At 46.6% G+C, this 24,641-nt stretch overlaps 1 protein-coding gene across 2 annotated transcripts in view; it reads left to right on the forward strand.

Annotated features, from left to right (window-relative positions):
* Window positions 1-24,641, forward strand: part of SLIT3 (slit guidance ligand 3) — a 597,102-nt gene that overhangs the window by 438,267 nt on the left and 134,194 nt on the right. For both annotated transcript variants that reach the window (XM_024753367.1, XM_024753366.1), the window contains exons 7-8: window positions 17,537-17,608; window positions 23,563-23,726. In XM_024753367.1, the coding sequence (XP_024609135.1) occupies window positions 17,537-17,608; window positions 23,563-23,726 (236 nt within the window). The remainder of the gene's footprint in view (window positions 1-17,536; window positions 17,609-23,562; window positions 23,727-24,641) is intronic.

Consider the following 24,641-nt stretch of genomic DNA (forward strand, 5'->3'; position numbering starts at 1 on the left):
CCAAAAAAAAAAAAAAAAAAAAAAAAAAGTACATCCTAGAGAAACAATTATATGCATTAGTGAGATTATTCACTGTAGTAAATGCCCAGAATAATTCAGGAACCACAGACTTTCTTTTTGAAAAGTTGCCCCCTAGGGTGCTCAGATCTAAACCTATGACGTCAGCTTAGTCAGCATCACATCCCGTTCCATGAGACTGCCCCAGACATGGCAGGAGGCAAAGGCTGAGCTGTTGGAGTTACAGTCCTCCCTTAGCACTGGTTGCCAAACCAGCTCCACCAAACTGAACGGTTTGGGGTTCATTTCCTTGAAAAAGAGAAACATTCTTACCAATTCTTAGGCTAGTTTTGGGGATTAAAGGAGATACCTCACTCGTATGTCTAACAGATGCCGCGTCAGGACGCTCATAAAAATCAAAGTCGGAGAATACTCCTATACTGTTCACTGCCTTGCAGAAACCTGGCACATAGTAGGTGGTCAGTTAAAGTTCATGGAACCAAATTGACTTGAAATTACCAGTCGGCTCTCTGCATCCTCTGGTGCCGTATCCAGCGGATCCCAGATCCCCGCGGATCAGTCCGCTGTTGGTTAAATCCGGGATGCGGCACCCGTGGATGCAGAGGGTCGGTTGTAATTAATTGAATTTGAAGCTTACCCCACCCCAGTCTCTAGATTCTCTGTTTTGACGTGACCCTGAACAGAATTAAGGTTGTGGTTGTCCCAGAATTATTTTAGATGTTGAACAATGTAGTATTTTACTGAAACATTTTCTCACATGACCTTTGGTTTTTTATCCCTTTAGCTAAGTGGTGATTTTTTTTCTTTTTCTTTTTAATAATGAACAAAATTATAGCCACAGTGAAATTTGGTGTTTTGTAACAGAGACAAGATTCATTTTCATTTATTTACAAAATGTTTCACCTGGGTTTCTCTGGGAGATGCAAACATTTTATTTGTTTCAACAGCCTTTCGAATCAGGGTGTTTAATCCTGTCATAGCTTTGAATATAGAACTGTCATTGCTTAATGAAAGTCTTAAAATATCTCCAGAATATAATTTTTTGGGTACTGTGCTGCAAATTGTGATTTGTTGAGGCAATTAGGATTAAATTTGTACTTTGTGGAAAACATAGTTAACTTCCATTCAACCCTCAAAGTACTAGGAAGGGAACTGGGTTTCCCATAAATGCACACCCCTCCTTCATAGTCACCCAGACTGGGAGCTGGATCATAGTCAAGCTCTTAAAATGACAAACTTGGTTTTGAGAACATCAGCTTAAGGAAAAAGTGAACATTTCTTTGAAATGTAAAATAATCTTTTCCATTTAAATAAGCAGCCCTTGGGCTTCCCTGGTGGCGCAGTGGTTGAGAGTCCGCCTGCCGATGCAGGGGACACGGGTTCGTGCCCCGGTCCGGGAAGATCCCACGTGCCGCGGAGTGGCTGGGCCCGTGAGCCATGGCCGCTGAGCGTCCGGAGCCTGTGCTCCGCAACGGGAGAGGCCACAACAGTGAGAGGCCCGCGTACCGCAAAAAAAATAGTAGCCCTTTAATAGTCCAAGAAACTACAATCTGGGGGGGTTCTAGTGGTTTCTATTTTATTTCATTTTCCTGTTCACTAAAGGCTAGTTTAGCTTCTGAATTGAAAATGTATTGCTCTTCATTCCTGAATTGAGAGGATATGGTGAAGGTCATTGAATCGTTCCTCACCAACAGAGGGTCCTGAATCAGTAAGACTCCCGCTGTCAGCATCTCCTATGAGCAGTACTTAGGTGGAATCAGGTAACAGTCTTGCTGTCCCCAAGGGCTGTAGACTACAGCCCCTAGGTCTCTGGGCTGAAATTCTGGCCTGACAAACTAGGTTTGGGGGCAGCCTTTTGGTTTGCTTTGTCCCACCTAAAACAAAATGGAAAAATACCTTTGCATCTTTGAAAAAAATATCCTAGAGGGTTTTCTCTCAGGATCATGTGGCTGGTGAGGAAATGCCTCAGAGCTGCCAAACGCATTCAGGGGTCAGTTCACTCCCAAAACAGAGCTTCTATGCTGATTTGAAAAGGCGCTCCTGTGCGGATGGTCAGACACTACCCTTTCTCCATGCCCCGGCTGCCAACAGTGGCTTCGGTGACCAGTGTTTGAGCACCTTTTGTATCTCGCCCCTTATCAGCTCTTGAATGCCCTTCAAACCTGCCTATGACTGATGCTGCCACTTCCACCCAGGGTGTGGAATATTGGATGGCGTGGCTTACCTATGGCCAAGAGTCCATTACTCTGCAGAACTGGGTCCTGAAAGCCAAGATCCTAGGAAATTGATCCCTCCTGTCACTTGGCTTTATGGAGGGGAGGAGAGCATGGAGAAGACCTAGAGACACAGAGCTGGGGAGAATCAGAGCATCGTTTTTACCTTTCCCTGAGCTCTCACTTCCTATCTTTGAAGGCGCACACGAGTAAGGGATGTTGAGGAGGAGAGATGAAGGGAATAATGGTTCTGTTTCTCCAAGGCCATCTTTGGACTCACTGTAGAAAAGCTGTGGAGAGCCCATTCTCTTTTGAGGACCCCGGCTATCAGCTCTGTTTTATCGATTGATTTCTTTCTGTTTTTTTTAATTTTTTGGTCTTTCCAATGTTTAAAAATATTAGAATTCATTCCCAACCCTTAACTCCTGGGTAATTTTATAGAAAAGTATATGATTTCAACTTCCCTTGAATATTTAGAAGCTGTGACAGCCCTGGGTTGACATGTGGCTGTGACACTCCGGAGCAGCATTGTGCATTAAAGCAGCGGTCCCCAACCTATTTGGCACCAGGGACCGGTTTCGTGGAAGACAACTTTTCCACGCAAGGGAGTAGGGGGTGGGCAGGGGATGGTTCAGGCTGTAATGCGAGCGATGGGGAGCAATGGGGAGCAGCAGATGAGGCTTGTCTGTCACCACTCACCTCCTGCTGTGCGGCCCGGTTTCTAACAGGCTGAGGCCGGGTACCGTTCCGCGGCCTGGGGGTCGGGAACCCCTGCACTAAAGGACTCTCTGTGATGAAGGAAACGTTTCATATCTGAGCCGTCCAGTATGATAGCCACTAGCCACATGTGACTCTAGAGCACGTGAAAGGTGGCTAGTGCAACTAAGAAACTAAATGTTTAGCTTTGTTTAATTTTACTCGATATGAGTTTAAATTGCCACACGTAGCTTGTGGCTGCCTGATCGGACAGTGCAGGTTTAGAGCTGAGGGGCAAGGACCGCATTTGGACGGGGCATGCCCTCTGCAAATCTCCGTAGCTGCCACCAGGCCAGCTCTCCTGCCTGCCCCGCTCCAAACCCCTGGAGCCATTTCACATCCACTAATAAGCACAGTGTTTAAACGGTATATTTTCTGAAGCTAGGTACTTTGAAATACCTGCCACTCCCCTCACCTCCCCACCCCCACTCTGCCCTTTCTCTCTCTTAATTTAAACATCTGGATCTTATACCCCCAAAAGACCTATTTTCACTGAAGCCCAGGAGTAGGCTTATTAAAACCGTCTCCCATCAAAGCAAAACCCTCTCTGAGTGAATTAGTTTCTGGATCCCAATTATTCACTTCTCTCAGCTCTGCAAATGACTTCCACAAAGTCAACTAGGGAGGAAAATCACTCCCATTGTCTAGACCCATTGCTTCTCCATACATAAGGGGAAGATGCGGCAGGCAGTTAGGGAAACGAGCCCATTAACCCCGCAGAAGCTGAGCCTGGTGTCTGCATAAAGAGAGAAAGAAAAAGCCGACCCCGTGCAACTATTTTCAGATGCTTCACAGCGGGGGCTGGTTGCAGCTCTCAGAGTTTGGTCAGATGTCCTGTCTTTATGCAGACCTGGATAGATCTGGGCATCCACAATCCCTTCCACCACCTTCTGGAAAACTACTCCCATTTCCAGAAATGCCATTTTAGAGCCAACATCAGCCCAAGTGAAATTGGAGAGTGGAACTGCAGGCTCCGGGAGAAGACCCTGGAGGTCAACTGGTCCCACCACTTCATTTGAAGAGAAAGAAACTCCCCAGAAAGGTTAAGTGACTTGCCCACAGCTATAGGAAAATTTCACGGAAGAACCAGGCCAGAAAATGGGTCTGTTGACTGTTACCTAATGCTGTATATTGCCATCTAAGCTTTCCCTGTATTAGCAGGCAGGAAACAAAAATTAGTGGAGCCAGCCTCTATGTCCTAGCCATCTCACCATCCCTTAATCTCCAGCGTTTTACCAGAGGGAACATTTTACCTTCAACACGGAGAACTCACCCTCCCTTTCTAGAGCCTTCCAGTCCTGCAGCCACTGCTTGGGGAATACCGGTACCCCAGTCAGAGGGCAGTCTGGGAAGAGATCAAATTCTGCATCATTGATCCCAGCTAGCAGGGGTGACCCAAGGCCCTATGAGTAAGCACCAAGGACCCCATCTTTGAACCTTAAATAGCCCGAAGTGTAAACTATACCCAGTTCCCTGAGAGAGTCCTTCCCTTACAAACATCAGCAGGTAAAAACAAGTTCCCTCTGACATCTCAGCCCAAGAGCAGAGCCTCCTTCCAGCACGCTGTACAGTTTTTTCTGCTAACAGCTCTGAAGTGGCTAAGTTCCAAACCGTCCACGAGAAACAACTTATGTGTTTAGCCACAGAGCTGATGAGTAGCAAACAGAAACCAGACAAGAGTGCACAGACCTGGTGGAACACAGTTTTACCCTATAAACAGACACTTCTTCAGGGCTCTCTGTCCCCGAGTAATGATGGTTGGGGGGGGGAGCATCAAATATCAATTTTCAACCGTTTAAAGGTAGTCGGTTTGAATAGTAGGTTCCTGGGGCGTGCCTTAGCCAGAGCCTGCCCTTCAGGAGATGCAGTATGGGAAGAAGGCTTTAACCACACAGCACCACAATGCCATTAAAATACTTTGATGATTTATTTATTTATGTAGCCCATGTGTGCTATATAGATGTTAAATATCTGTATTTGATTCAGATTGTTAAAGTAATCCGTTTGGTTCAGAGACTGAAAACTGGCTTCTGCAAGCCAAATCCAGCCCCTGGGTATGTTTCCTTTGTGACTTTAGCTCCTTCAGGTGATTTAATCACCAATATGGAGGAACAAGGAGATTTCACATAAAAATTCTAGATGTCTGGCTTTCTCTTTAACAAAAGGAGAAAACTGGCGGCACTGCACCCATATTCCAGCGTAGCAGCAGACCTTTGAAACGAGAAGCGATGGTCCCGAGTGGTAGAGTTGTGTTTACACATAGTTCCGTTCCTCAGCTATCAAGCCTCGCTCCTGTAGGCAATTGACTTTGTACTCCCAGATCAGCCCAGAAGGCTGTTTAGAGTGGAAATTTATTTTTTATCGAAAGATGCCAAAAGCATGACCCTTCGCATTTGGAAACTCACCCATTCCTTCAGTAAATATTTATTGAGTCATCCTTTGTGCCAAACACAGAGCTAGGTCCTGCCTACACAGCGGGGGATAAAACAGACGTGCTGTCTTCCGCCTCTTAGTGTACACGTTCGTGGGTATTTAAGAACTTTCCCCTTCTTCCTCTCTTCCTGGCTCAAAGGCAGCTGAGGTGGAATTGTCTGTTTCTCTCCCTCTCAATTACAAACTCATCTATCCAGTCACGTAAGTTGGAGGTCATTCTTTCACCACCAGCAGACATCTTGCACACTGGAAAGTGCCTGGTTTCTAAATAATATAGTAGACAAGATTGATTGTCCAGGCTCCCAGTTTACAGATGATGAAATAGAATTAGGAGACTGAGGCCATCTCATTCATGTTGTCGTTTAAGGTACAGTTTACAATTCAGTTGGTCATTGGGAGGCAGTTGAATCATACTGCATCACCACTAGGCAGTGTCCGTGATGATCTCAGTAAACGAGTAAGGCGTTCTTCAGGATCCAGGAACCAAAAACACTGGGGCATCACGAATACTTACACCGCAAGCATCTGACTGAGCAATGGTGGAATTTGAAGACTCATCTTTCTCTTTTGCCCTTCCACTTTTTACATTTATTTTGCAGGCATCTTTTTTTTTTTTTTTTTTAACACTGAGGCTCCGCTGGATGGATGGAGATGAGTTTCTGCCTGTCGTAATATGAATGTATAATGAAGGCAGAACCAAAGACAAGCCCTTTTGTTAAGGAATCCATATCATCAGAGGCCCCAATTGGCAGCTGATTGTTTTTATTTATTTCTGTAGGTTTTACATGACACCTGGAGACCATTTAAAATGTGACTTGGCGGTGAGAGCTCTGTGTTTAAAAATAACGCTCACCCAGTGCCAAATCACTTTAGAGTCGGGTACAAATATTGAGACAAAAACCCCAGCTGTTATTGCTTTGGCTGCTAATTTGAGGTGTCAAATGAGAGCCCGACTGCTATACGTCAGTGAATAAGGCCCCTTGTGAGGTCATTATGTTTTCTAACAGTTGAGAGTAATGGACTGATCAGTGCAGCATCAGTTGTTTTCATTATATGCCCACACAATGGTTATGAGCTTTAATTTAAACGGTCCTCAGGGAGATGAGGGAAATCGGTATTAGGCAGCACCCGTGATAGTCCAGGAGAGGAGGTACCGTAAGGGAGATGGCTTCCCACCCTCCTCTCTCTTCTCTCTCCCTCCATCTTTCATTCCTCCTGCCACATCTGCCCTCAGAGACTCATTGTCTGCTCCAAACAGGCAAAAGATGAGCTTTTCTCAAGGAGCAGATCTGAACTCTTGGTTCTTCATGGTGTTCTGAAAAATCCCAGTCGGCCAATCCAACAGTCAGGGCGGCTTTTGGCAACACTTAGACTCATCGGCCAAGCCTGGACCTTGGAAGGCGTTGAGCCACGATTGCCCTCTCTTCTCTGTAGCCTCTACTACCGTCCTCCTGTCCGTGCTGAGCTTTCTCTGTTCCTGGGACCAGAGGAGGGTCGGGCGATGCTGTTGCTTTGAGCAGCCTTGACAGCGAGGCAAACACCTGTGTCCCTGGCACATCGAAGCCAGGCAGGTCTGAGTCTACCACTAACACGTATGATTCACCTCCACCTCTGGACGGCAGGGAAGTTGGACGGCCGATGTCTGCCGAAGGCAGTCCTGTAAGAGGCAGCTTTGTGTAATGATAAAAAATATAGGATCTGGTGTGACACTTTCCTGGATTTGAATATTGGCTCCACAACTCTACTATTATGTGATCGGGGCAGAGTTCATTGATCTTTCCAGGGTCCAAAGTGGAAATGACCAGAGTGTCTCAGGATTGTTGGAAGAATTAAATGAGATAATGCATGCAATTAGCAAAAACATGATCAATAGCATCAGTATTGTTGTTGCTATTATCATGGGCATCTTTATTGGAAGTTCTTGGCAAGCTCACCTCAAAGTAGTATCCTTTACTAGTCCACCTCATTGGAGGAAAGCAGAGAGCTCATGGGAGAACCTATAACATCAGTTCAGGTTTCTCGAAGGACACGTTATCGTACATTATTCTTCCTGATTTCTGGAATTTCCCAGAGCTTCCAGCCAAATCAGAACAGTGCATAGCTGGGTGAGAAAGTCAAGCTCAGCTTTGATAGGAGGAAACAGTCAGGGAACTTCATCCAAAAATGACTGAGTCAGTGCAGTTGGGGAGAGACCCTGGGCTGGGAGAGAGGCTTGGGGATGCCTCTCTCGACCTCGGTAGGCCCAGTGGCATTCAGTGTGTGCTCTCCCAGGGCCAAGTCCACAGAGAAGCCACCTACACACAGCCTAATGGGCCGAGCTAGCCAACAGCTTTCACATTCCCAGGATCCAGGAGCATGTGGAAGGGCCTGGTCATCAGCAGTAGGTACCGTGGTTGATTCCTGGTACCATGATGGCTGTCAGTCAGCACCCACCAAGCAAGACCAGGACAAGCCAGTCCTGCTTTGACACAGCAAGAGGGAGAGGCAGAAGTGAGCCCTGCCAGACCCTCCCTTTGAGGTCTACATGCTACCAGAACCCCTCTGTACTTTCATGCCCCCATGGCAGCCATTTAGGTATTTCCCACAGGGTCCAGCCACAGTGTTTGCACTCATCTGCTCTTTAGGAAATGATTCTGCCTACTTTGGTTGTGCCTGGCCCTGTGAATGCAATGTAGGCCTTGTGGGAGGTAGTTATATCTCCTGAGTTTAGAGTGCTGGCCACTGGGCTCCCACATTTGTAAGTACAAGTCAGGGAATCAATCTCTAGACTCACTTTAAAAAGACATCCTGTTGCCATGGCCATGGCTGCTGATGACCCACCAAGAGTCTCCTTCCTGGTGACCCTTAAAGAGGGAACCACCTTATTTATCTAGACTTAAGAAGAAGTCAACCTGCCTTGAGACAGGAGATGAATGGGCCAAGCTACCAAGACGGTCTATCTGACCCAAGGAGTCTGGATCCCCACCTGTGCGGAGGGGAAGAAGAGGGGTTCCAAGAGCACCCCCGGGAAGCTTGGCACTCTGGGAGACTGCAGTGGCACTTACTGTGGATGCCTGGTTTTGCAGTTATGTGATGCATGCTCACAGATAATATTGCTGCATTAGAGCCAATTACATATTGTTATGGACACACAACACGCAGATTACACCCAGAGCCAGGAAAGCACAGCTTGACAAAGCAATGGCCTAATCGGAGGAGACGGAGGGAAATGTCAGCCTTATTAAGGTTGCCAGTGTGGCGTGGCTGCAGCTGGACTTAGCTCCTCCAGATCAAAGATGGTTATCTTGAGTGATGCAAGGGAGAGCCACGCTTTAGCCCTCAGCAGAGACCATTGGGGAGCCAGGGGCAGAAATCAAGTCGGACCTCTCGAAGAGTGATCACAGCCACCTCCATTGAGGACTGCGTACTACTTAAGAACTTGGGCCTCTCCCTAAACAGGAAGAGACCCAACTCCCTTGTGCTCTCCACACAAGAGGCCTTCGGTCTCAGGGGCAGCCATGTGCTGCCCTCCACATTCAGGTCAAGGCTCTGTCCTTAGCCTTTTCCCTAGTTCACTGGTTCTCCAACTTGAGCTTGCATAAGAATCCTCTCATTCATTGAAACACACAAAGCTGGGCCTACACCAGAGTTGCTGATTCAGTAGGTTGGCCTGATGCATATACTGAAAATATGCATCTTTAACAAGTCCACAGGTGATGTTGCAGATCTGGGGACCACACCTGGAGAACCACTGTCCAAGTTCATTCCCTGCCCATCCCAAGGTGGGTTCTCCTGCCCCGTCTCTTGAACAGGGCCTTCTGCTAGGCTTTCATTCCATCACAGCATTACAGATTCCAGGAGCAGTGGGACCCAGCTTCCCAGGTGGGAGCATGGGATGGGAATAAGAAGTGTGGATTCTAGGGTGAGATTGCCTGGTTTTAAATCACAGCCCTACCACTTGCCATTGGGGCTTTCCTGCCGATGTTTTACAGTCTTTAAGTTTTGAAAGTCGTTGACCTAATCCCCTCTCCTTACCAAGCAGTTATGTGACTCGCCCAGCATATCACAGCTAATCGTTGGCAAAGACAGGACCGGAACTGCCCAGTTCTAGAGCAGCCAGTGGGCAGCAAACATGGTTTATAAAAAGCCAGTTAGTAAATATTTTAGGCTTTCAGGCCATATGGTCTCTGTTGCAACTACTCAGCTGCTGTAATGTGAAAGCAGCCATAGACAGTACATAAACAAATGGGTAAAACTGTATTTACAAAAACAGGCTGCATTGGATGGGCTTTAGCCTTTAGGCAGTAGTTTGCCAACCCCTGGAATAGACCGGTATGTGTACCACTGCTTCATACATACATTGCGACTAGGAGCCCTTGTCTTGCCTGGATGCCCCAGTATTTAGCTAAGGAACACAGGGAAACACAAACTTTGTCCGGGTACCAGTGTTCAATTACATGCACTATAGGAGCAATAGTAAGTCCACTAATCCCCTAGTGCCCTGGAAAAAAAGTTTAATGCCCCCTTTCTAGTGCTCACAAGCAAGAGAGAGTGGGATCCACTGGTAGAAGTAGCATGGTCCACACAGATGATTTGAATATGGAAAACAGTCCCTTTTCATTAGACATTAATGCTCCAATTATGACAAAACAGAAAAGAGACTAGACAGAATACAGGTTAGTCTCAATAGAAATATAGTATATATAATGGGGTAAGTAAGGGCTTTATAAGAGAGAAATGGGAGGTAGATGGACTGTCTTTTAAATGCCACGGGGTATCCTTCTCAAACTCTTGTAAAAAATTGCATAGGGGCTTCCCTGGTAGCGCAGTGGTTGAGAGTGCGCCTGCCGATGCAGGGGACACGGGTTCGTGCCCCGGTCCAGGAAGATCCCACATGCCACAGAGCAGCTAGGCCCGTGAGCCATGGCCGCTGAGACTGCGCGTCCGGAGCCTGTGCTCCGCAACGGGAGAGGCCACAACAGTGAGAGGCCCGCGTACTGCAAAAAAAAAAAAAAATTGCAGAGGAAGGAACACTCCCAAACTCATTCTACAAGACCACCATCATCACCCTGATACCAAAAGCAGATAAAGATACTACAAAAAAAGAAAATTACAGACCAGTATCACTAATGAATACAGATGCAAAAATCCTCAACAAAATACAAGTAAACAGAATCCAACAACACATTAAAAGGATCATACACCATGATTAAGTGGGATTTGTCGCAGGGATGCAAGGATTCTTCAATATATGCAAATCAATCAATGTGATATACCACATTAACAAATTGAAGAAGAAAAAAACATATGATCATCTCAATAGATGTAGAAAAAGCTTTTGACAAAATTCAACACCCATTTATGACAAAAACTCTCCAGGAGGTGGGCATTCAGGGAACCTACCTCAACATAATAAAGGCCATATACGACAAACCCACAGCAAACATCATTCTCAATGGTGAAAAACTGAAAGCATTTCCTCTAAGATCAGGAATAAGACAAGGATGTCCACTCTCACCACTATTATTCAACATAGTTTTGGAAGTCCTAGCCACAGCAATCAGAGAAGAAAAAGAAATAAAAGGAATCTAGATTGGAAAAGAAGAAGTAAAACTGTCACTGTTTGCAGATGACATGATACTATACATAGAGAATCCTAAAGATGCCACCAGAAAACTACTAGAGCTAATCAATGAATTTGGTAAAGCTGCAGGATATAAAACTAATGCACAGAAATCTCTTGCATTCCTATACACTAACAACAATTAAGGGAACAATCCCATTCACTGTTGCACCAAAAAGAATAAAATACCTAGGAATAAACCTACCTAAGGAGGCAAAAGACCTGTATGCAGAAAACTATAAGACACTGATGAAAGAAATCAAAGACGATACAAACAGATGGAGAGATATACCGTGTTCTCGGATTGGGATAATCAATATTGTGAAAATGACTGTACTACCCAAAACAATCTACAGATTCAGGGCAACCACTATCAAATTACCAATGGCATTTTTTATAGAACTAGAACAAAAAATCTTAATATTTGTATGGAGACACAAAAGACCCCGAATAGCCAAAGCAATCTTGAGAAAGAAAAAAGGAACTGGAGAAATCAGACTCCCTGACTTCAGACTACACTACAGAGCTACAGTAATCAAGACAATATGGTACTGGCACAAAAACAGGAATACAGATCAATGGAACAGGATAGAAAGCCCAGAGATAAACCCACACACCTATGGTCAACTAATCTATGACAAAGGAGGCAAGGATATATAATGGAGGAAAGACAGTCTCTTCAATAAGTGATGCTGGGAAAACTTGACAGCTACATGTAAAAGAATGAAATTAGAACACTTCCTACCACCATACAAAAATAAACTCAAAATGGATTAAAGACCTAAATGTAAGACTGGACACTATAAAACTCTTAGAGGAAAACATAGGAAGAACACTCTTTGACATAAATCACAGCAAGATCTTTTTTGACTGACCTCCTAGAGTAGTGAAAATAAAAATAAACGGATGGAACCTAATGAAACTTCAAAGCTTTTGCACAGCAAAGGAAACTATAAACAAGGGGAAAAGACACCCCTCAGAATGGGAGAAAATATTTGCAAACGAATCAATGGACAAAGGACTAATCTCCAAAGTATATAAACAGCTCATGCAGCTCAATATTAAAAAAACAAACAACCCAATCCAAAAATGGGCAGAAGACCTAAATAGACACCTCTCCAAAGAAGACGTACAGATGGCCAAGACGCACATGAAAAGCTGCTCAACGTCACTAATTAGAGAAATGCAAATCAAAACTACAATGAGGTATCACCTCACACCAGTCAGAATGGCCATCATCAAAAAATCTACAAACGATAAATGCTGGAGAGGGTGTGGAGAAAAGGGAACCCTCTTGCACTGTTGGTGGGAATGTAAGTTGATACAGCCACTATGGAGAACAGTATGGAGGTTCCTTAAAAAACTAAAAATAGAACTGCCATATGACCCAGCAATCCCACTGTTGGGCATATACCCAGAGAAAACCATAATTCAAAAAGAGTCATATACCACAATGTTCACTGCAGCACTATTTACAATAGCCAGGACATGGAAGCAACCTAAATGTCCATCGACAGACAAAAGGATAAAGAAAATGTGATACATATACACAATGGAATACTACTCAGCCATAGAAAGGAGTGAAATTGGGTCATTTGCAGAGACGGGGTCGGACCTAGAGCCTGTCATACAGAGTGAAGTAAGTCAGAAAGGGAAAAACAAATATCGCATATTAACGCATATATGTGGAATCTAGAAAAATGGTACAGATGAACCAGTTTGCAAGGCAGAAATAGAGACACAGATGTAGAGAACGAATATATGGACACCAAGGGGGGAAAGCGGGGGGTTGGGGGTGGGATGAATTGGGAGATTAGGGTTGACGTATATTCACTAATATGTATAAAATAGATAACTAATAAGAACCTGCTGTACAGCACAGGGAATTCCACTTTGCTGTACAGTAGAAACTAACACAGCATGGTAAAAGAACTATACACCAATTTAAAAAATAACTAAATAAATAAATCCGATGGGGGGAAATTGCATTATTTCTAGTTCATACTGAAATGCCCATTCCGTAGCTTGTCATGGTACAAAAAGGGGAGGCCAGGACAGTCTTGAAGTTTCATAGAATTAATGTGACCCTGAACTTGAGCTTGAAACCTGACGGAAAATGCTGAATTAAGAGCACTTACTTGGAGAAAAGCTTCCAACTGGGGCGACTTGGGGTAAAGCATATCTTCTCAATAGAACAGGGCAGTGAGATTAAAGCTAGATTCTAGAACTAGAAAAACTCTTCCGGGAAATGGAATTAATAAATAAGGTGAGGTTGATGAGGTCACCATAGGTTAGGCTTGGGCAGTCATCTAATGGGGGTGGAGGTGGGTCATTGTTAGACCAAACCATTTATTTTTTTCTGTTGATTAACTTTCAAGAAAGTTTCTAGAGCAAGAGGCAATGGGAGGCTTGCTCCGTTATTTCCGGCTTTGGGTCCCTGAGTGGAAATGACAGAGAATATCTTTGCTGGAGTAACAAACTTGCCCTGAAAACAGGAGGCAGTGATAAAGTTGGGAGAAACTGTGAAAAGAAAGAGTAGAGAGTCCTGAATCCTCTAGGAGCTCGTTGCTACCCTGGGTAGGTCTCTTATGTCTTACAGCCTCAAATTGCTGATCTGCAAGATGGGGATAATAATTTCAACCTCAGAGTGCTTCAAGTACCACATAAGATGAATGTGAAAGTATACCGTAAACCACAAAGGACCAAACAAACAGAAGCTACAATAATAATAGCTAACAATTACCGATCACTGCCTACGAGCCAGGCAGCGTGCTAACAAGTGTGCTTTCCGTGCCCTGTTTCAAGGGCGTGATGGTCAGCTGGATGATGTCGCCCCAAAGATGTTCACGTCCTCATCCCAGGAACTTATGAATCGTACCTTATGTGGCAAAAGGAACTTGGCATATATGACTAAGAATCCTGAGATGGGGAGGTTATCCTGGATTATCCAGTCAGGCTCTAAGTGTCATCACACAGGTCCTCTTAAGAGGGAGGCAGGACATCAGAGTGAACAGTAGGAGATGTGACAACAGAAGCAAGAGGTCAGAGTGATACAAGGAAGAGGCCATGAGCCAGGGAATATGGTGGCCTCTACAAGCCGCAAAAGACAAGGAAATGAATTCTTCTCTTGAGGCCTCCAGAAGAAACACAGTCCCGTGAACCCATTTTAGACTTCTGACCTCCAGACTGTATGAGGATAAGTTTACGTTGCTTTAAACCACAGAAGGTGTGGTAATCTGTTACAGCAGCCTTAGACAGCTAAGGCAGGTGTCATTTCTGGAGTCAGGCTTGTGTGGATTTAAGTCCTGGGACCACCACTCGCTTCATCCATGACATGGAGGTGATAGGAAGGTGCCTGCCTCATCGGGTGGTTATAGAAATGAGATGACAAGTAGGACCCTCAGCCCAGTGCCTGCCTGGCATCAAATAAGCTCACGGTTAATGTTGGCAATTATTAGTACCATCTCGTTTAATCACCAGGAAAGCTCTGTGAGATCAATGCTGCTCTCTGCCCCGTGTTACAGAGGAGGAAGCTTAATAAGATTATGAAAACTTACTCGTGGTTGCACGGGCCGTAAGTGGCAGAGGCAGAATCTAAACCAGGTCGTTGCCTTTGAGGCCATGCTCACCCACTCTGCTCTTCTGCATCAGGGTTATGACAGTGACATCTCCATCAAATGCCCGCTGCTTAGGCTGGGACACAAGAACCAGAGAGAGCAGAGTGCTCCCTGCATGGGCAAAAGCCACCAAGACTGGAAATCGAATAAATCTGTGTTTATTAGGGAAAAAGAAACTGTAGCTGCCATGGAGATCAGCATCTAAGAGGTTAGCAACCCTCTGACGTCCCTGGGCCGGGCAGCCCCACACAGCAAATCATGAAGGTCTGAATACTGTGTTTAGTCACTGTGGTTCGGGAATAATTGCTATTATCGTAAATGTTTTATAGCCCTCATTACGGCTCACATTTAAATATCCGTGTAGTCATACATTAATAAGTCATCGCTGCCGGACGACTGCCGGATGCAGTTACAATCCAAGCCCGGCATATAACTGCGCTGTGTATTCAGCTAAACTAGGGCTGGCTGTGAACTCAGCCTGATGTTGAGTTGCTGGGTAGGTTTGGAAGGAAGCCTCTTTTCTGCAAAGGCTTCTTGCTCTTTGCTTTTGAGAGATAAGGGGGACACTCAGATTTTTGTTCGGTAGTGAGTCAACGACCCTAACTAGGTATCCCCCAGGTGTGGAGCCTAGAACTCTAGGATGGATAGAAGCAGAAATGAAGGCATTGTTTCTGCCCTGGAGGCATTCTTAATCCTCTGGAGAGGGGGTGGGATGGCGAGCATAGCCCTCGCTCCTCGGAAACTCCCTACCAAGGCAGGAGAGCCCGGATGGATGGGAAGGACAGATTCTTCTGCCCTGTCTGATGACGTGCTCTGAACACTTCCTGGGTGGATGGAGATAGGATGGATTCACACACACACACACACACACACACATGCACACACACACATACACACTTATAGAAAAGATAAGCCACGTGAAACAAAATAGCTATGTAGGTTCAACTTCATAAAATGTCAAGTGTCTGAATTGGTGCATTAGTAAAGTTCCAGAGTGGGCAGAAGCAGGCAGTGTAAATCTGGTTCATTCCTCTTTATCATACTCTATGCCTAAAATAATGCCAGACACAAGGTAGGTGCAGAAGAAATATGGGGGGGAGGGAGGAAAAAGTATTAGGTTCTGTGCCTCTGTGTAAATAGATTTCCTCCTGGCCTTTTTGGCCAAAGGCCTTGAGGCATAACCTGGGGTGAGGGGTATGTGGTCCCTGGAATCCTCCTGCGACTAGTGTCCCCAGAGGAGAAAGCATCTGTGCAGGGCCCCTTGGGTGGGGTGGGGTGTGTATGGGGGCCACTGTGTGCCAGACAAACCTCTGTTTATATTCCCTTGGGGGTTGGGGTTGTGTGAGGGGAACAGGAATGACCAGGACAGGACTAGATTCTCTCCACCAACGTCAGTTAAACGGTAGCCTCAATGAGCACGTACTGTCTGCTAAGCCTTTTACCAGCCTGTGAGGTAGGTACCATTGCCTGCCTCCTTCTGCCGATGAAGAAGCTGTGGTTAAGAGATGTTGATCATTGGCCCGAGACCACACAACTAGGGTATATAAGACTCAATCTGAACCATGTATGGACCAGGCCTTGGGACTGTAGTAATGCATAAGGTAGAAAATGTTAGAGGGCGTTTTAAGAGGAAGACAATGTGTTTACCGAGAACCAGGGGCAAAAGAAGTCTGTTTTAACCAGTGAAGGCTTCCAAAGAAAGGCTCCTTCCTGGGCCAGTGGGACCCCGTGGGAGGGTAAGAGGAGGGGGTGGGTGAAAAGAGGGTATCTGATGTGGCCTTGGGGGAGCACAGGAGCAAGTGGCCATCACGAAGGAGCGTACCACGGGCTGCATCCAACTCCTGCTCTTTGGGATGCAGAGTGAGGCAGGTGTGGGTCAGAGAGCTGAGAACTAGGTCCAGTCTTGCCACGAACGGTTGCCTCTGTCTGCATAGTCACTGAAATAACCGACCTAGACAGGCCCTTCGGCTACGTAACATTTCCACCTCTGCACATGGTTTCCTTGGCCGCCATGCTTTCCCTGGGCTCCCGCGATAGGTCCTTCTAGAAGGGTAAGCCCAGGGCCATACTTACCTACAGCCTGATTTCATTCTGGTCCATTTATGGGGCTCACATCCGTCTCTTCCCTTTTCCCTGTACAAAGATACCAGTCAGTGTCAATGCTGCACTGGAGGAGTCCCCATCCATGGTCATCGGGAGGCACAAGCAAGTAGAGACTGAATCCCTGTGCTCACAGAGCTCACAGACTCACTTCAGACAAGATGTGCTTAAAGAGCCAGAAGATGGCTGGAAAATACTCATAAAATAACCTACCCACATAGCATCCTGCATGAGGCAGTATGTATAATGGGCAGAGCAAGGAGTTTGGAGCAAGCGAGTACTGGGTTCAAATCCCATGTCCACAGCTTAATAGCTGTGAGTCCTTGGAAAAGTAGGTTTACTTCTCTGAAGCTCAGCTTCCTCATCTGTAACACAAGGATAAAGCCTCCCCTGTAGGGTTGTGTGCAACTAAGCAAGATGTTTCGTATCTGTTTCCTTCTCTCTAAAATGAGGCCAAGAATACGTAACTGGCATTGTAGTTGTGGGAATCAGCGACGTTGTAACGAAGCACTCAGAACGCAGTAGGATTTCAGGAGGCAAGCTTATTGCTCCAGGTAGGTAAGTGAGTACTGAGAGGGCAGCAGAGGAAAGGAGGGATCCACTTGTAAAAGGAACCAGGGATTCTCTTCTCATCTGGAGACCCGTCCACTTGTCTCCGGCTGCTGCACCAACTGACCCATGGCTGTTGATTGATGGTCCCTCTTGCAGTCACATCCATCCCTTCCCCACCTTCCATAAGCATCCTGGTACCTGCCACACTGCTGCCCTGTTGACCTGTTTCTCCTCTCTCTCCGCAGCACTCTCAATAACAACAACATTAGCCGCATCCTGGTCACCAGCTTCAACCACATGCCGAAGATTCGAACCTTGTGAGTAAAGGTCCCCTGCTTCCTCCCCCACCTGCTCCCCACCTTATGCAGCTTCAGAGCATCACTCTCAGCTGCTTGTAGAGCCTCACCCTTGGTTCCTACATCCACACACCTCATCCCTCTGCTACTGACTAAGGGGTGTTGGTGAGCGAGGGCAGACTTGGGAGAGGGTCAGGGAGCCATCCGTGGTTCTGAACCACCATCCTGCCTCAGGCCAACTCAATTCTCTTCACCCCGGGAATCTTCCTGGACTGGGGAAATCTTCTTTGTGTTTTCCACCTGGATGGAAAAGTTTATTAGTGTTACATCGCCACAGAACTTTTAGAACAGGGATGTGATGATTCATCATTTGTTTAGTTCATGTCCTGTACCACTGGCAGTTCTATCCTACTGCCAAAGGCTACAGTTGTTGCCCGCTCTGGGAACGGTAGAGGAGGGGGACCCCTTCACCCCAGCCTCCTACCCGCCACACACCATACTTTCCTGCTCCCTGGATTATATTCTGGTGTCAGAATGCAGTAACTCCGTTCTTTATCTTTAATGTGTTGGGTGGGCTCAAGCCTTCCAGAATGTGTACTCAGGAAGCAAATCTCCCCATGGCGCCCCATACCGAGAGCAGGTCTAGTGCCTTTGTTACCTGGGAAGTTCTCCTCTCTCAGCCAGAAATCCTTTTTCAGTTCCTCTGCAAATGTATTCTGCTGGCCTTTCCAAAGAGGTTCATACTTGATGTTTTTATTGTGTTGGTGGAGCCCCAGTGGAGTTTATATCACAGCAGTAGGGGAGAGTCAGTCCCCAAGAGTAAAGTGCCTGGCACATAGTAGACAATAAATGGTATTTATAGTTATATTATTATTATCATCATCATACTATTTATCCAGAAATCTGGATTAAAAATACCAAGCAACCAGCTTCTCTATGGCCCCTGAGCAACATTGCATCCAAGCAGATGTGAAAATCCTTAAAGCAGTGGTTCCCAAAGTGGGGGTCCCTAGACCAGTAGTGTCAGCATCACCTGGAACTTGTTGAAAAGCAAAATTGCAGGTCCCACCTCAGACCCATGGAATCAGAATCTCGGGGGTGGACCCAGCCATCTGTTTCTAACAAGCCCTCCAGGAGATCTCAATACTTATAAGGTTTGAGACCCCTGCATTAGTGAGAAGGTGACCTTATCTCAGGTAAGAATGAAGCAAAGATCAATGAAGCAATTGATGAGGAGATGATACAGAGAACCCTCAGAAGGACACAGAGTTGGGAGTCAGACAGACCTGAGGTTAAATACGAGCTCCGCCACTCACTCTGGGCAAGTTGCTTCATCTCTCTGTTCTTCATAGATAGTGAATTCATAAGTGCTTGCCTCAAAGTTATGGTGGAAATGACATGTACTAACATGTAAAGTGCCTGGTCATGGTGTCCACACAACAAATACTAGTTATTATATAGAAGGAGGACCCAAGCTCAGCTTCCATCATCGTGCCCATTTCTTCCTCTGATCCCTCGTGGGGTAGCAGAATTCAGCCAAGAATATCTATCTTCTTCCTTTCCTTTTAAAAGAGGGTGGTGGGACTTCCCAGGCAGTCCAGTGGTTAAAACTCCACACTCCCAATGCAGGGGGCACGGGTTCGATCCCGGGTCGGGGAACTAAGATCCCACATCCTACATGCTGCATGGTGCGGCCTGCAGGAGAAATCACTGGGTCCTCAGGGTGCTGGGCCCGCATCTCCCCAGGCGAGTGCGTTGAATAGAAGAAGTACGGCTCTCACCTGTGCAACCAGCAGTCCAGCTCCTATGGGCGGCTGCTTTGTGATTTCTACCTCCCCTCCTGTTATTTTCAGTTGAAAAGCATCAATAAGAGAGCAGGGAGGGGTCCACGGGAGGCAGGGAAGATGGTGAGGCCTGGATCTTTGTTGGGTGGTTGTAAGGGTGGGGGAAGAGGGTAGGAGAGTTTTTTCTCCTTGTTTCTGCTGTCACACTTCCCTGCGGTCCCGAGCCCTCATCTGATGAGTTCAGATCAATCCATCAGTCTCGTCTGTTCTCTTTGCTCCCCGCCTGCTGCCATTTTCTCTTTAGTTTAATTTCAGAGATGGCTCTGTAGAGAACTCCCCAGAGACTTGAGCTGACTAATCCCCCTTCACTGTAATTAAAGTGTGGTGGTGAGGGGGGAGCGCTGGTGGTGGAGAAAGGGGGGAAGAGGAGAGAGGAAGGAAGTCGTAAATGGGATTTCTAAAGGAAAGCTTTTATATTGAATTCAGAAAGCCACATTTTATAGAAAATGAATGCTGACCCTCTCTAAAAGGATTTGCTGGAAATTTAATTTAGCATCTGTGGCTAAAAGGCACCTTTTACAAATTGGCATTTGTACTCATTCACCTTATCTTCTGTAAAAGTGGTTTCGCCAACGTGAAATATGGTGTTTCTGTCCGCAAAAGACCACAGAACGACTGACAGGAACCACCCAGCCGCCTTGATGCTTTGGTGGCTAAGAAATGACAGCCTTGTACAGGCAGGGCCTTGGGTTGGGGAGAGCCTGATGTCTGGAGCTAGTCTCCTCACAGTAAAAATAATAAGGGCAAACATTTCTTCGGTAGTTCACGGTGTCCTAGGCCTTGTGCTTAGCATTTTCCATGAATCATTTCAATCCTCACAATGGCCCAAGCAAGGAGCCACCATTAATATCCCCATTTCATAGATGATAACACTGAAGCCCAGGATTAGATTGCTGCCCAAGGTCAAAGTCGAAAAGCACAGAGCCTATGTCAGATTCTGGCACTATGACATCAGAACCTGAGCTTGTCCCGTTCAGTAGGAACAAAAGCAGAAGAGCATCAGGTGAGCTGAGGAAGGGGAGACCGGAGCTTCCACGTGGCTGAAAGGCCACTGGAGGCCACCCTCCCTGTGTCATTGCCATCACAAAAGTTATTGAAAGTAATTAAGATAATGTCTCTTCTCACTCAAGAAAACTAGAAATACTCCTGGCAGTGTCTGGGCTCAAGTTTCAAGATCATCAAGATTCTTTTTCTTTTAACATTCGTATTTGGGATAACATTGCTCAATTTGATCTACGGAACATGATGTAAAAGGCAGCTTGAAAGACTCTGCCCAGCTCGGCTCTCCAGCCCTTCTGCTGCGTAAAATTCCAAGAGGGGGAGATCTGAGCCTGTCCACTGTCCTGGGCTTTTGACAAGAGCCTTCACATGGATTCAAAAGCAGTTTGGGTCACCTCTTTTCGATGGTCGTACTTACGAGAGGAGAAATTCCTACAGAAATGGACAAAGGGATAAGGGCCATCTGTAGCAAGGTTTAAAAAGGAGGTAGCTTGGGCTTCCCTGGTGGCGCAGTGGTTGCGAGTCCGCCTGCCGATGCAGGAGACACGGGTTCGTGCCCCGGTCCGGGAGGATCCCACATGCCGCGGAGCGGCTGGGCCCGTGAGCTCATGGCCGCTGAGCCTGCGTGTCCGGGGCCTGTGCTCCGCAAAGGAAAAAAAAAAAAAAGGAGGTAGCTTGGGGCTGGCCAGTGGGGATTAAGGAACAACCAACCTAATATAAACTTCCAAAAGGGAAACCGCTGACATTTTGATTATCCCAGAAATTAATCAGCTCAGTAAGGATCTGACTTACCTAAACCTCAGTTTTGTTGTTCCATTGGTCTCTTACCTCTGATTGGAACTGATGGGAATTTGTTTGCATTGATCTGCCTTGTTTCCTTAGCTTCCATACCTCAGTGCCAAAGAGGGTAACTGCCTTTCCTAATAAAAGCCAAACTCATTAAAAGGCACACAGAAAATTCTGGCACCTCAACCTGGGCATGCCACTGCAGCCTACCTCTGCTTTGCCTTGTCACTAAGAACTGACCCACTGTCACTTTTTTCCTAGACAGGCTTTATATCTGGTGGTGTATTCCTGGCCGCGCAATCATCTCTCTCTCCCTCTCTCTCTCTCTCTCTGTCTCTCAGCAGCTCACTGATGGGTCAGGAGACAGATCATTTTCCCTCATGCTGCAATTTCCCAAAAAGTCCCAATGCAGAAAAGGAATTCCCTCCTCCCCTTCATATTCTCTGGGAAAGAGTAACCAGCTCCAAGTCCAACACCAGGCCCCCCTCCATGCTTGGCACAAAGTGGTCATCTTTGTTGAATACACAGAGGTCTTGCCTTCCTTCTTAGAACTGAGGTCCTTCCCTCCAGGTTAGGATTTTGCCTTCCCTCCCGCTTCCCACCTGTCGTACCTCTTCCTGGAGTGCCAGACTAAGAGGGAGCCAGGCTTGTTTCCACAGCATCGGGGCCTGAGCTTTGATGTTCAGAGGCGAGCATTGCTTGGGGCCCATTACAGGCGCAGTATCTTGGTCCCGGGGGTATATGCAGTTGTCTTTGACTTTTAAGTATTGGCTCTGAAATACAAAAAGAAAATTATAACATCCAAATTAATCATGTTTCAACAAAATCGTAAAAAATCTTTTCAAATATTTTTCAGCGGAAAAAAATGACATTCTAGGTGGGATATGGGTTCGTTTAGTCAGTCTGATGTTATGGGATCTGGGACCCCCACCCTGAGTCTGCCAAGGTCCCTGGTGACCCTGGCCTGCCCGAGGTTTGCACCCGTGCAGGGCCAGGGAGACTCTGCTGGCAGGCAGTGCAGATGAGCTACACTTGGCCAATGTTTAGCAATGTTGACCTTATACTAAGTGGAGTGTGGTCAAGAGCCCTTCAGCTGTCTCCATTTCAGACATGGATGTAGCCTGAGCCACTGCTTCGGTCTGCCACTCAGTATTAACTGGCATGACACAGAGTACTTGAAAGTCCCAAGATATTGCTGACTGATGAGCAGGTACAGAATGGGGCAGTTGAAATTTGCATCAGAAAGCCAAGTATATGATAAGCTGTCGCGACTAAAACTCACCTACCGCCACTGCTAATGATCTAAGTTTGTAGGGACTGTGGAAGTTGGAAACCCCTGATGCGGAAACCCTGGGGAAGAACCTTTAGGGTCCCCTGAGTATCCTTAGGTTGCCCTCCAGACAGTGGAAAGGAAATTCAACTTAACCAGATGAGGCTCCCCTCAGACGCGGAACCTGAAGATCCCTCTCAGGAATCTTACTCACTCCAGGGTGAGAAGCTGATCTGGAACCACAGCTACTAGAGGGAGAAAGCCCAAGAGTCCTGAAGATGGATAAAAAGCCTTTTCAGAGGCACCGAACCAGTCAGAATAGCAAATACACCAGGTGGACTTGAACTTGGGAAGGCTATGAAGGGCACTCTGGAGAAAGTGCTGTGGATTACAAGAGTCTGTAAACACCTTATTTAAATAGGAGGATGAAGAGAAGGTGCATCCTTCAGAAAGTACCCTTCTCTCTGTTCCCTGCTTACCCTAGCTAGTACACACAGCGGTATTGGTTTTAGGCTTACCAGCATGACACACAGGGGGTCCATTAAAGGGACACTTAGAGAGAAAACGAAGGAAGGAGAGAAAAGACAACAGCAGATCTCTGCCACAGTTCACCACAGACTGGAGCGTGGAGATTAAGAAGCTGTTGTAAAGCATCTGTAACCAGGGCTAGCTAAAGTACGGAAAGCTACACCTGAGTCACGCTTTTGGAAGTTTGACCTGAATCAGGGTCATCGCTGTAATAATGTCACCCTCCTTCTTCTATGTGTTGAGGCTTTCCTGAGTGGGAAAGAAAAGGGTGGAATTACTATTAAAAGATGGGAGTTGCTCAGAAGCCTGGAGGCCTCCATTGGATGTGGGCGGCACGAGAAGATGACTGTCATTGGTGGCTTGGCAATAACAGGGCTGAGGCTCCTGTGGTGATTCCGCGGTGCAGAGGACAGTGTGCTCCCCCCGGGCTCCCAAGGACTGTCACACTGGGCAAAGGGCACGGAGGTTCAGCCCACTCCATGCAGACAATGGCACCCTCCCCACTTCCTGCTGTGACGGCATCTTCCCTCTGTCCCTCCCTCTCCCAGGCGCCTCCACTCCAACCACCTGTACTGCGACTGTCACCTGGCCTGGCTCTCGGATTGGCTGCGACAGCGGCGGACCATTGGCCAGTTCACTCTCTGCATGGCACCTGTGCACCTGAGGGGCTTCAACGTGGCGGACGTGCAGAAGAAGGAGTACGTGTGCCCAGGTGAGGTGACCCCACCACTCCCCTCCCCTCCTGTCCTGTGACTCGCCCACCTGTGAGCTCTCCTTAACATCACCTTGGCCTTGAACGCACACCCCAGAGCTCGGTGTGGAGCCTCGCAGGTTGCCCCAGCATTCGCCAGTCACTTAAAGAACTCTAAGGTGCCTCCATGTGTTCCAGAAAAGAAGCTCTTGCCATCTGGTAAAGGAAAATGCTCAAGGAACTCATGAATCACTTCCTGTTAAGCCTCAGGGTCCATTAGGTACTTTAGCATTGGCCAAACCCGTTCCTATCGCCCATTTGCTCCTAGAAATTGAGAGTCAGGCTAATAGAGGCTATGAGGTCAGCCTGCTTGGCTGGAAATCTTAGCTCTGTCCCTTAATGGTGTGTGACTTTGGTAAGTTACTGCATGTCTGCAAAATAGAAAAAATCGTAGTCCATAACTCCAGGGATGGGTGGGAGGATTAAGTGAAATAATGCATATAAAGCACTTAGCATAATACACAGCACTTGGTAAGAGCTAATGAGTGGAGCTGAATTATTATAGTTTAGTGGGCCCACAAAATGCTGAGCAAACACGAGAGTTTGATCTGTGGGTAATCGAATTGTAATAGAAGCACAGATGCCCATGCAGTACTGAAAACAGAGCTGTGCTTGCACATGACTGAAGGCAGCTCATCTCTCCAGGATGGGAGGTGGCTGAGTGACCTGAGAAAAGTTTCCCAGAGGATGTCGCCTTTGCCTTGGGTCCTAAATGTTGTTTGCTTGTTTGTTTTTACTTTTCATTTCATGACATTGCCCAATCCCATCCATTCTTCCCTTTTCTGGTGGCAAGGAAGTAAGCTACTCTCTTGATTTCCTCAAAAAAAAAAAAAAAACAGTATTCAGTTGAGGAGTTCCCCAAAGATGCATTCCTGA

The sequence above is a fragment of the Neophocaena asiaeorientalis genome, unplaced genomic scaffold (genome assembly GCF_003031525.2).
Source record: "Neophocaena asiaeorientalis asiaeorientalis breed wild unplaced genomic scaffold, Neophocaena_asiaeorientalis_V1.1 scaffold268, whole genome shotgun sequence".
In the NCBI taxonomy this organism is placed as follows: Eukaryota; Metazoa; Chordata; class Mammalia; order Artiodactyla; family Phocoenidae; genus Neophocaena; species Neophocaena asiaeorientalis.